The sequence below is a fragment of the Mobula birostris genome, chromosome 13, assembly GCF_030028105.1.
Source record: "Mobula birostris isolate sMobBir1 chromosome 13, sMobBir1.hap1, whole genome shotgun sequence".
Taxonomy (NCBI): Eukaryota; Metazoa; Chordata; class Chondrichthyes; order Myliobatiformes; family Myliobatidae; genus Mobula; species Mobula birostris.
The window spans coordinates 21,915,220-21,926,680 of record NC_092382.1 but is presented as its reverse complement, the minus strand read 5'-3'; the positions used below and the strand labels follow the sequence as shown (position 1 = coordinate 21,926,680).

Here is an 11,461-nt window from a genome sequence, read left to right as displayed (position 1 = left end):
CTCTAGGTCCCATCTCTTTCAGGAGCCCCAAAGCCCTGATTCAGGCTGATTTCTGACTCTACTCCATCGATGATTCACTCACTAGTCTGCTGTCAGACTTTAGAGGTGCATTGCAACAACCCAGCTGTCTGAGACACAGTCCTTTGAAATGAGTGAAAATGATACAAGACGTTGAAAAGAGCGGGGAGGAAGGAGTTTAACCAACTTCATCCAGAGCCCTGAAGGACGTCAAAAGCACAGTGAGCTTATCGTCTTATTCAGCCTGGAGAGAAACATGCAGGAAATTCATGCAGGTGTACAGGATGATGAGAGACATTGGTCGTGTGGATAGCTACAGGCTTGTTCCTAGGGCTTTAGATTTAGATTATGAAGACACACAGTCCTCTCTTATTGTCATTTAGTAATGCATGCATTAAGAAATGATACAATATTTCCTCCAGTGTGATATCACAAAACACAGGACAGAACAAGACTGAAAAATCTAACAAAATCACATAATTATAACATATAGTTACAACAGTGCAACAATACCATAACTTGATGAAGAAGTCCATGAGCACAGTAAAAAGTTCAAAGTCTCTCAAATGTCCCACATCTCACGCAGACGGGAGAAAGAAGAAAAAACTCTCCCTGCCATGCCAACCACAGTCCGACTCCGAGTCGTCCGAAAACTTCGAGCCTCCGATCAGCTTTCCGACACCGAGTACTGAGTGTCATGTCTATCCGAGCGATTTGACTTCAATCTCGGTCGCCAACAGCAGGCACAGCCGTGGATTTTGAGGCCTTCCCTCTGGAAGATTCACGATCGCGCAGTAACGACAGCAGCGAACGGGCGTTTCAGAAATTTGTCCAGATGTTCCTCTGTACTTTCACGCCCCTCTCCATCAAATCAGAATTGTCCACGGCCCCTATTTAACGGATACGATATCGTTTTTCACCGAAGGACTGCACGCGCGGAACCTGCACTCGCCCCTCCCGCCGAACCGGCAGAACACGAGGGGGCAGAGTTTTAACTTGTTTGGAAGTAGGTGCAGAGCAGATGTCAGAGCTAAGTGGTGTGTGTGTGGAATGCACTGCCAGCGACAGTGGTAGAGGCGGATACAATAGGGTCTTTTCAGAGACTCTTAGATATTACATAGATGTTAGATAGTACATGGAGCCTAGAAAAATAGAGGGCGATGCGGGAGGGTAATTCGTGGCAGTTTCTGGAGTAGGTAACATGGTCGGCACAACACTGCGGGCCGAAGGGCCTGTAACGTGCTGTAGATTTCTATGATTCCATGAAATTCAAGGGAAATCTCTTCTCCCACGGTGTGGTGACCAGCTGCAACCTGTCATCACAGGGAGGGTGAGAGGGGAGCGGCAGGATTGTCCGAACTTGAACTCCCATTGGGATCGCACCCCTTCTCATTCACTACCATCATCCGCACCCCCCGTGGACTCCATCCCTTCCCACCCACTCCCACCATTTGCACTCTCAATGAGATCTCTTTCCGTTCATTTCCAACGGGACTGCGACGCTGGAAACTGGAGGGGTTGCTGAAATCCCCATTTGCAAGAACCCGGGACACCATCAGCGACACGAAACAGCTTACCAGCAAAGTCACCGTGACCACACTCACGCTGAGAGAGAGAGGGGAGCGGGGAAAGGTTGGAGAAGGAGATGTTGGGAGGAACTCGGCCGGTAGAGTAGAGAGAGGGATAGACCGAGAGGCAGAGACGGGGGGATAGCGAGAGATCGAGAGATACAGTAGATGGGTGGCGAGATGGAAGGTGAGAGAGAAGGGAGAGAGAGGGTGAGAAGGGTGGGAGAGAATGCTGAGACAGCGGTAGAGGAAGAGGGATGGGGAGGCAGAGGGAGAATGGGGTTAAAAGGGAGGAAGAGATAGAGGTGAGAGTGGAGTGTCCTATCCACTGTGTGGGCGTTATTAGTCTGTCATCTGACATCACGGGATCTGTCGATGTCGCCGGTTTCTCCATCTATCGATTCGCGTTTGACCTGCAAATTCTGTGCGTGTGAACATGTTTTTTTTCTGCGTGATTACGAGTCAAGCAGACCTGTTCAGCTGCAATGGACACGATTAACGTTCTTAGTAAAACAGTGGTGACGGGGATGGGATGTGTGACACTCGCTCTTTTGGAATCGATGTTCACATTTGAACAATGACCATCATTGGACAAGCTCAGGAATATTATGATTCACAGACCACGGGAAGATTTACATTGAAATGTTTGGCAAGTTATTCGCGGCAAACAACATCACTGAGCCCAATCAAAAGGATAGTATCTTGCTTGGTTGTTGCGGTCCGGAAACACACAATATCGTCCGAGGTTTGATGAATCCCGATTTGCTCTCTTCGAAATCGTATGTGGGACTTCTGAGATTTGATCTCATTACAATCCTAAACTGTCCTATATTGTACAATCCTATATTGTGCAGCGCGTTAGATTCAGCTCTCGTTTTCAGTTAGAAAACGAACCAACAGCAACGTTTGTTGCTGAATGAAGAAAACTGACTGAACTTTGTGTTTACGTTGATGTTCGAGAAGTAACGATACGAGATCGCTCAGTCGTCGGCGTGATGTTCGCATTCAGCGTCGCTTATCGGCAGAATCGGAGCTCTCACTTCAGTCAGCTTTTGATATCGCAAATGGCATGCAAACGGCAGATAAAAATGCAGTTTTGTCGCAAGAGTCCCACGTACAAAGAGCGGTGACGTCTCCATCACCTACAACTGCCGCAGATTGTACTGACGCTAACAAAGTGTCCCCAGCTAAGAATCAAAAGAATTATACTCCGGGGTTTCCGATGTTACCTTTGCGCTGAATTTCACCGGAAGCCTACAGACTGTTGACACCGAGACTCATTCCGCTTTACTTGCCGAAAGAAAGGACACTTGACCAGAGTTTGCCGATCTCGGCCTCCATCCAAATCAAAACGTTCCACAGCATCTGATCTCTTCTTATTGATCATGACGTGTCTGACCAAGCTACGTTCTGGTCAATGGTGACCAAGTCCACTTTCCCCGAGTGTTGACAGTAGGACACTCATCAAATCCAATGCAAAAAAAGAGGTGTTGAAATTCACTGTTGATGTATGTCACCATTCCATAAATGCGGTGTGATCTGAAAGCTCGAAAGCGCTGGACAGTGCTGCCTTGAAAGCCGAATCCAGCCGTCGGGGTCCGGGTCGGAGATCCGAGAACGAGCCAATTGCCGGCGCCGACATAGAGGCGATTCGATGTGGCGGAACAGAGGCGAGCGGAGGCGAGGCAGAGACCGGCCCCGTGCCCGACAGCGAGGACAGATCCGAGATTTGATCGATTTTAAAGTGGGGCCGAATTGGAAAGATTGGAACGAGCAGAATCGAGGCGGTGAGGCCAGGCCCGAGGGAATAACGAAACAGCACGGCCCGGGTCCGAAAGCGAGGAACGACGCGATGTTCAAACGTTTTCAACGACGGAGCAGATTGAACGATGGACGGGACGCTTCGGCTCGGTGCTCCGCGACGTTTTCTCGGCGCTACGTCCCACAGAGGCAGGGATACGTTCTCGAATCGGTTGTTGCAATACCTGGCTTCCTAACCGTGGGGGGACTCAATTTTCCGAACTTCAGTTCTGAATGTTATTTGGTGAAGTTTATCGTTTGCAGATTTGGTCTTTTTGTATTTTATTCTCTGCGCGTCGGGTGTTTGACGATTTTCTTTCTTAACCGGTCCTATTGGTTTTCTTTGTTTCGTGGTTATTAGTAAGGAGCCGAATCTAAATGTTGAAAAAGTCTACCTTGAAAATAAATGCACTTTGAATTTTGAACTGTGAACAGGTACGTCTTCATCGACGGGTCAGCAGAGGAAAGGCCGAGGAGCTTCAATTTCCCGTGTGTCCACAGCTCTGTAGGTGATGAGTTGGAGATGAAGAATTGATGCAATTACGGAAAGGTTTGAGAAGATTAGTGATGTACCCCGGACAGTGTGCGGGCTATTGCATCCGGTCAGGTGTGGAGGCGCTAACGCAGAAGATCGGAAAAAGCCACAACGCGTTGTAAAGTCAGTCAGCTCCAGCAAAGGCATCAGGTTCCCCGCCATATTCAAAAAGCAATGTCTGAAGAAGACGGCGTCCACCATTGAGGACCCTGAAGATCCAGAACACTTTGCATTGCTGACATCAGTAAGGAGGTACCTGGTCACAAGACACACCCTGAACGTTTCACTAACACATGATCGTACAGTGCATACAGCAATATGGCATCGTAGGCACTCGGTTGTGCCCATGTTTTAGTCCATTCCAAGATCAATCTGACCCTTTCCGACTACATCGCCCTCATCTTTCCCATTCATCCACCCGCCTATCTGAGAGTCTGTGGAATGTCCATAACGGAAATGACGCCACGCCGCTGATTACAAGCGTCACACGTACACACCCCTCAGTGTGTAAAAGAAATGCTTCCGCCATCACCACAATACTTCCATGTATTCGCCATTTCCGCCTGGGAAACATACAGTATCTCTTGCTGTACAATCGACCGCTGTCTCTTATCATTGTGTACACCTTCCCAACATCACAGCTCATTTTCTGTCCTCCTAAAGCAAAACCCTAGCTCTGTCAACCACTCTTCATAATCCTGGTGTCATCGCAGTGAAACTCCTCTGCTCCATCTCTAACGATTCGACATCCTTCCTATAATGTGACCACCGGAACGGAACAGAAGACAGGAAGTGCGGATTCAGCAGGGTTTTCTAAGGCTACAAAATTATTTCACGGCTCTTACCCTCATTCCCCCGTCTAATGAAGACCACCGCAGCCTCTGCCTTTTGCGGCCAAACCAATTCTGAATCCACACGGGCAATTTTCCCTGGAACTGGTGCCTCCCACCTTCCTGAATGAGCTTATCGTTCGGCGAACATACCATACTAAAATCCATATCCACAACCTCCAATCCTCGGTTTTAAACAATATGTCTCGCCCATTCCTCACGGTATTCAATCATCTTCGTGAGACATGTTCTGCTCTTCTGAAAGTCCTGTCGACTATCCCTAATCAGACTGTGCTTCGGCAAATCAATAGAATACAATGGAACTGTATTGTCATGGCTGAAGACAACAAAATGGCGGCGCTGCTCCAGACCGCACAAAACAGATATTTGCAATGCGTGCGGTCCGGATTCATTCAAACAAGAAAAAAAACTGTATTTACAGAAACAAATGATTTCAGTGGCACTCAAAGGCCATTGGCAAGGCAGGGTGTTGCATTATTCAGCACAACAACGGCCCTCGGATGAAGATATTTCCGTCTAATAGCATGGCGAAGAGGTTTCCCTATCTCCTACCAGGTGGCAGGAAATTAACCAGACAGTGTCAGGGATCGGATGGGTTTTTACTGTTGCCGTGAGCATCCGGAGTTAGATTGTCTCCCAGTCCGGTAGTTGAGACCCGGTGATGATCGGAGCCGTCCTAATCAACCCTTTGAGTGGTTTGCAATCTGTCTCGCTGCATCTGGAGCACAGCACTGCCATTCCGTGTGTCAGTCTGCTCTCTACCGCACTTAAAATGTTGACCAGCTATTTCTGAGACAGATCAGCTCTCCCTAATCACCTCATATAGTATAGTCACTGTTGTGCTTTCGTTGCTGACGAGGTTTTGCTGATGGGCCGAGAGAACTCCTCGGTGATATTCATCCCCAAAAACTTGAACCTCTGAACGCTCCCCATTACTTCACCATGCAGGGATAGGGGGCTTTCGACACTTCTTGTAATTTTGAAGTCGATTACCATTTCTATTGTCTTCTTAGTGCTGGTCGAATATTGAGGTTCATCCTCTCTATATGCAGATTCATCAGTGTTTGTGATGAGGCCAGTCACTGTTGTGTCCTCTGCCACTATGATGACTGAGTTTGTAGCAGGAGCGGGAGTGCAGTCATGGGCGAAAAGAGAGAGTAGAGACGTGTCTCTGTACACGCCACTGCGGGGCGCCTGTGCTGGAGTTTTGGGGGTTTGATGTGCACTTGCTTAGTTTCACCGTTCGGGTACGATGACTGAGGAGGTCTGAGTTCCAATTACAGGCTGATGTGCCGAGACTTGTGGAGCTCCTGAACGTCATCTCCAGAAATTCCCCCCAAATTTGCCCGTCTCTGAAGTAAGAGTAATTGGTCTATCATTCCCAGGGTTAATCCAGGTACCTTTCTTGAACACAATAATGATATTTGTCAGAACCTCCCACCGTCTGATGCTTCGCACCTATTCCTGTGGCCACTGAGGACGCACATGTCATCACCAAAGCCGAGGAAATCTCTTCCCACGCATCCATTAGTATCATGTGCGATATTCCTTTCGGTCTCAGGGTCTTATCTATCCTCATGCTCTTCAAATTCTCCAATGCATCTTCCTTCGAAACCTTGACATATTCCAGCATATCAGGCTGTTCACGCTGCCCCCACATTCATCAAGTTCCCTCTGGGATTCCTACTCTGTGGTCTGCGGAGTCCTGGCTGAATAGTGCTGGTCCGCGGCATCTGATCTGTCAGGAAGCTCTGCACTGGTGAATACTGAAGCAAAGCGTTCATTACCGACATCCACTACCGCCCCCGACTCCAGGCGCATGTTTCGTTCCTCTTGTATCCTTCATCGCTTCTACCCTCTCATCCTCCTGTTCTCCTCCTCGCCAATGCACACTCCTAACACTTATGTCCACAGTTTGGCTCCTTCTTGGCGACCTCGTAACTCTCCAGAACCCTCTCTGATGATCTCTGCTTCTTAAGCCTTAAGCATGCTTCTTTCTTCCTCGGGAATGGATGCTCCACATCTCGTCACAGCCGTGACCCCTTCGAGTTAGCGTCCTTTCCCCACCTCAGCGGGACAAACCTACCCAGAACGCCAAGCAAGGGCACCCGGAACAACCTGCACATTTCTGTTGGGCATTTCCCTGAACACATCCGTTCCTGGTTTACATCCCCAGGTTCCTGCCTCATAGCGTCATGATGGGTACTCCCCAAATTAAACACGTCCCGATACTTTCCGCTCATATCCTTGTCCATGGCTATGTAAAAGTTCAGGGAGTTGTCGTCAGTATCACCAAAATACTCGCTAAGCCTCGCATATCTTAGTTGAGCTTATTCTCTTCAAGCATCGGCTTTCTAAATTATTTCTAAACTTTTCTAAATTAAACAATACTACGTCACTGTTTGCATTCTTTTAGCCCTGCCTCTCTTGTTTATTTATTTATTGTTTATTTCGGTGCTTTTGGACGTATTGCACTGTACACACATTTCACGGCATTTACTGGAGACAGTAAACGTGATGCTGGTTGCGATGCTGATGATGGAAATGAGGAGCCAGTGGTGATCCATAATATGCGCCGCCATTTACTGAGACCTTATTCGGAGCCGGAAAAGCCGATGCACATTCGGTATCGGGAATATTTGTCACAGATGTTATTATAGAGATTTTTAACCTTCAATGTCAAAAAGCAGGGACTACTTAAATACATTTCGTGTTGCCCTTATCAATCATGCCCGCACAACGGGCTGCTGAGTTCACTGTGACTGAAGAAGTATGGACAAATTTGGAGTAAGGTGATGGAATCCGTGTGGTCTACAATTAGATTGGGCAAATAACGCAGACTGTGCAGGCCCGCTGTAATGTTCATATAATGTGGGGTTGGTTTCAGGATAAATTGTGAGATCGCTCAGAGCTAACATTTGCTTTGAGAGCTATGGAGCGAGATATCATACAATTAATATCAGATAAAATGAATGTGAAGGCAACAATAGAAGTAGATACGAGAGAATCTGCAGATGCTGGAAATTCAAGCAACATACGTAAAATGCTGGTGTAACGCAGCGTTTTGTGTGTGTTAATATAAGCAGGTGATAGGTCATGACTGGCATTTCAATCCGGAGTGCGTGGAACAGCTTTAAAAACTTTCTGATTGTCTACTTTACTAGACGGTGTTCTGGACTGAGCTTTAAGTATTCCCCGCGGTGCCGAGAGAAACGGCGCCTTGTTTGTTAACTGACTGTAACTAACTCGAGTTATTGTGCAGCCTCTGTGTTTTTTTCACCGGGGTATAGATTAATGTATAAAAGGGCAGCGAGGTCAGAACGCAGGCGAGTGGCTCTCAGTGCGAGCAGTGCGGTGCATTTTGTACAACACCCGAAAATGGCTCTACCAACAATCCGGCATGTGACGATTGTATTTTACCCTATTCTCGCAGCTTTCGGTGTTCCGGGTAAGTCGACACATCCTCTGTCTGAAATGTTAGCGACGGACTTCTATTAACAGTCATTTCACTGGGTGTTGTTTCCCGGCGAAACCGACCCAGCGCGGACACACGGCAGACTACCGCTGCTGAACGGTTCGTCTCCGCTCCACACGCTGATGCAGGGTCAAGTTCACTGTCACCCCGACCCCCCCATCCCACCCCCAGAGTTCATCGTAGACGATGCTGCTGAAATTCAGGGAGATCAGTCCTCTCCGCTGTTCACCACTGTCAGCGTAAATCTGATACCGGGATTGTTGCAGATTGAAATGTATTTTGTGACCTAACTTTTGGTGAAGGAGCAGTACAACAGGACGATTTGTGGGAGCGTTGCGGATTGTACCAACTGCCACCGTAGCTGAATTTTCTCTCTCACTGTCACTCTCTCTCATCTCTGTCTCTCTCCCTCTCGCACAATCTCTCTTGTTCTGTCTCTCTGTGTCTCTCTCTTTCTCTCTCTCTCTCTCTCTCTCTATCTCTCTCTCTCTCGCTCACTCACTCTCTCCCTCTCCTTCCCTCCCCCCTTTGTGCATTTCCGATCAAACCTTTCATTAGATGTCTTACCCGAACCAGTTGGGAATTATAGTAAATATAGCTAGCACAAGAATGGGGTGCCCACCTGGAGATTTGAATTAATTTCTCCCTATCGCACCTTTAAGATGATAACGAATGTGATCAAAAATGGCGGATATATCCAAGTGGAAGAACTTATTCATTGATAGACGTTTCTGAAATTATTCGAGTTTAAGCTAGATTGCGTACAAGCGACACTAAACGAGTCAGTGAAGTCCGATTCTGTTCACCGGGCCCTGCGCTCATTCATTGACTAAACGGAGGGAACGAGTGCATCGGTTTCACCCTGGGGCTGATGACCGACAGCGGGCACGACCCCAGTTACCCCGGGCCAGTACCGGCTCAATAATACTGAGAGTTCCGTTGAGTGGAATCTGTCAGCTGCACATCAGCCGATCCTCCTACAGCCACTGTGTTCAGCTCTGTCACGGCTCTCATTCCCTACGGCTGGTGTCTGAATGGGGCTTCGAGGATAAGGGCCATTGAAATGACGATCCCACGGGTAGGGAAAGTAGGGCGCAAGGGAGGTATGGGAGAAGATGGTGATCTCCTCTATTTTTCTGGGTTGTGAAGGCAAATGAGCAGCAGTGCTGCCCCCTCTCGGTTACATCGCCAAGGTGACATCGAGAGCACGTCACCAGCAACTTTACCAGGAGCAAATGCGCAGTTCGAATGCAAACTGTTTTAGTTCACTGAATGAGGAGTTTTTATTCTCTCTTGGAACATATTTACCCGGTAATTTTGCCGATCACAGTCGGATTAGTATTTTCACTTTGGATTCCGAGAACGTTTCTCCTCGCCCTGTTTGTAACTCACAATTTGTGACTCTTTCCCTAGCGAACCTATTGACAATGGTGGTCCTCTTCCGAGGGAATTGTGGCCTTTCCAAATGTATATCGCTCTACATGGCTTTCATGGCAATGGCAGATTTCCTGGTGATGATCGTCTCTGTAATTGTGTATCATATCGTCACGTACCAGTTTCCATTCTCCTTCCTGTCCTACACATCCGCCTGTAAGGTCGTCCTGTACTTCAATTCGACCTGCCTGCAAACCTCGGTCTGGTACACTGTCCTGTTCACAGCCGATCGGTTTGTAGCGATCTGTTGTGAGAAGCTTAAAACGAAATATTGCACGGTGAGGACAGCTGTTGCTGGCATTATAACCGTGCCGCTCCTGATGCATTTACAGAACGTCCCGTATCTATTTCAGTATAAACCTGAGCGTGTAATTAACGGTATTCAATGGGGCTGTCAGTCGAGCTCATGGTTCATTACGTCTCTTGTGGGCGTCGCATTCTCCTTTCTGCAGAGTATTTTAACGGTTATATCACCTTTTGTTCTGATAACCCTGTTTAACTGTCTGACGGTAAGGCGCATTTTATTAGCCAGTAAAGTGCGCCGCGGACTGCGCGGTCAAGGCAGTCAAACACAGAAGGATCCGGAGATGGAAGGCCGCCGGAAATCCATCATTTTACTCTTTAGTGTGTCCGGCAGTTTCATTCTGTTATGGCTGTCGGTCACTGTGATCTTTCAGATCACCCGACTCGCAGGAACCGCGCATTACGACGGCGATTACACCGACTCCGCCTATGTCGCCACTGAAGCCGGCTACATGATCATGTATCTGAGTTCCTGCACGAACGCCTGCATTTATACAGCGACCCAGACTAAGTTTAGAGAGGAAATGCGGCTGGTGTTAAAATACCCTTGGACTTTATTTTTAAAATTGGTTAAAAAACACAGGTAAAGCAAAGCACATATTCCTAAAGTCGAATGTTCATTAACTACTAATTCTCCGCATCGGGAATCTGTTATTGGGTCGTGATGTATATCTGGGTTTTATGTGTTTCAGTGTAATGTGTCCCGCTATTAAATTGACTTGAAATAAAATATAACTCCATTTCCGTGCAGGAGCGACCTTGATAGCCGTGACGTCACCAACAATCCTGGTATCCTCAGTTGATTTCATTCACTCGTTGCGTTTGACAGCTGTGTTGACAGTCGGGCTCATTTGGCCGCTGGGTAACTCGGGTAAAGGTGGAGTCATCGGAATGACTTTTGCACTGGCAGTGCAGATTCGCTGCGGTCAGCGCTGTGACAGAGCTACCTTCTTGTAGATTGCAGTGCGGAATCAATATTGCATAGATTCTGCCCCAGCTCGACTATGGCGACCTATGCCAATCCCCAGAGCCATAATGCAGCCCGTATCCCTCTCTACCTTTGTTAACCAAGGGTTCTCCAGACACGTTTCCATTGTTTTATTATCACCTGCATTCAGCACGTCTGCTGTAGACATGACCACGCCGCACTGGGCGAGAAAAAGAATGTCTTCAGATCTGTGTATGGACGTGCCACTGCTGACAATGGAGAAGACAAAGTTATTGGCTATCTGTACAATATACACCTCCTCATAGTTGTATAAACTTTTACAGGGACCATTCATTTTATTTGCTATTTCAGACAATCAAACTTCTTCTTATAGTTTATCCCCTTTCCCACAGTCCAGGAAACAATCTAGTGAATATTGATCTTCCATCAGTTCTTACAACATCCTTCCCATGGCGTGGCAATCAGAATTGCACCCATTGCTCTCAGTCTGTTATAACCAGTGCTCCGTATAGCTGTAAGACCGAGTCG

The 11,461-nt window shown here is 47.6% G+C and overlaps 2 protein-coding genes across 2 annotated transcripts in view; both read left to right on the top strand.

Annotated features, from left to right (window-relative positions):
• LOC140208536 (uncharacterized) overlaps positions 1–11,461 on the top strand; it is a 541,825-nt gene that overhangs the window by 286,067 nt on the left and 244,297 nt on the right. The window lies entirely within an intron of this gene.
• Positions 8,151–10,571, top strand: LOC140207841 (probable G-protein coupled receptor 139). Its single transcript, XM_072276395.1, has 2 exons — positions 8,151–8,220; positions 9,661–10,571. The coding sequence occupies exons 1-2, from the start codon at positions 8,151–8,153 to the stop codon at positions 10,569–10,571; spliced, it is 981 nt and encodes a 326-aa protein (XP_072132496.1).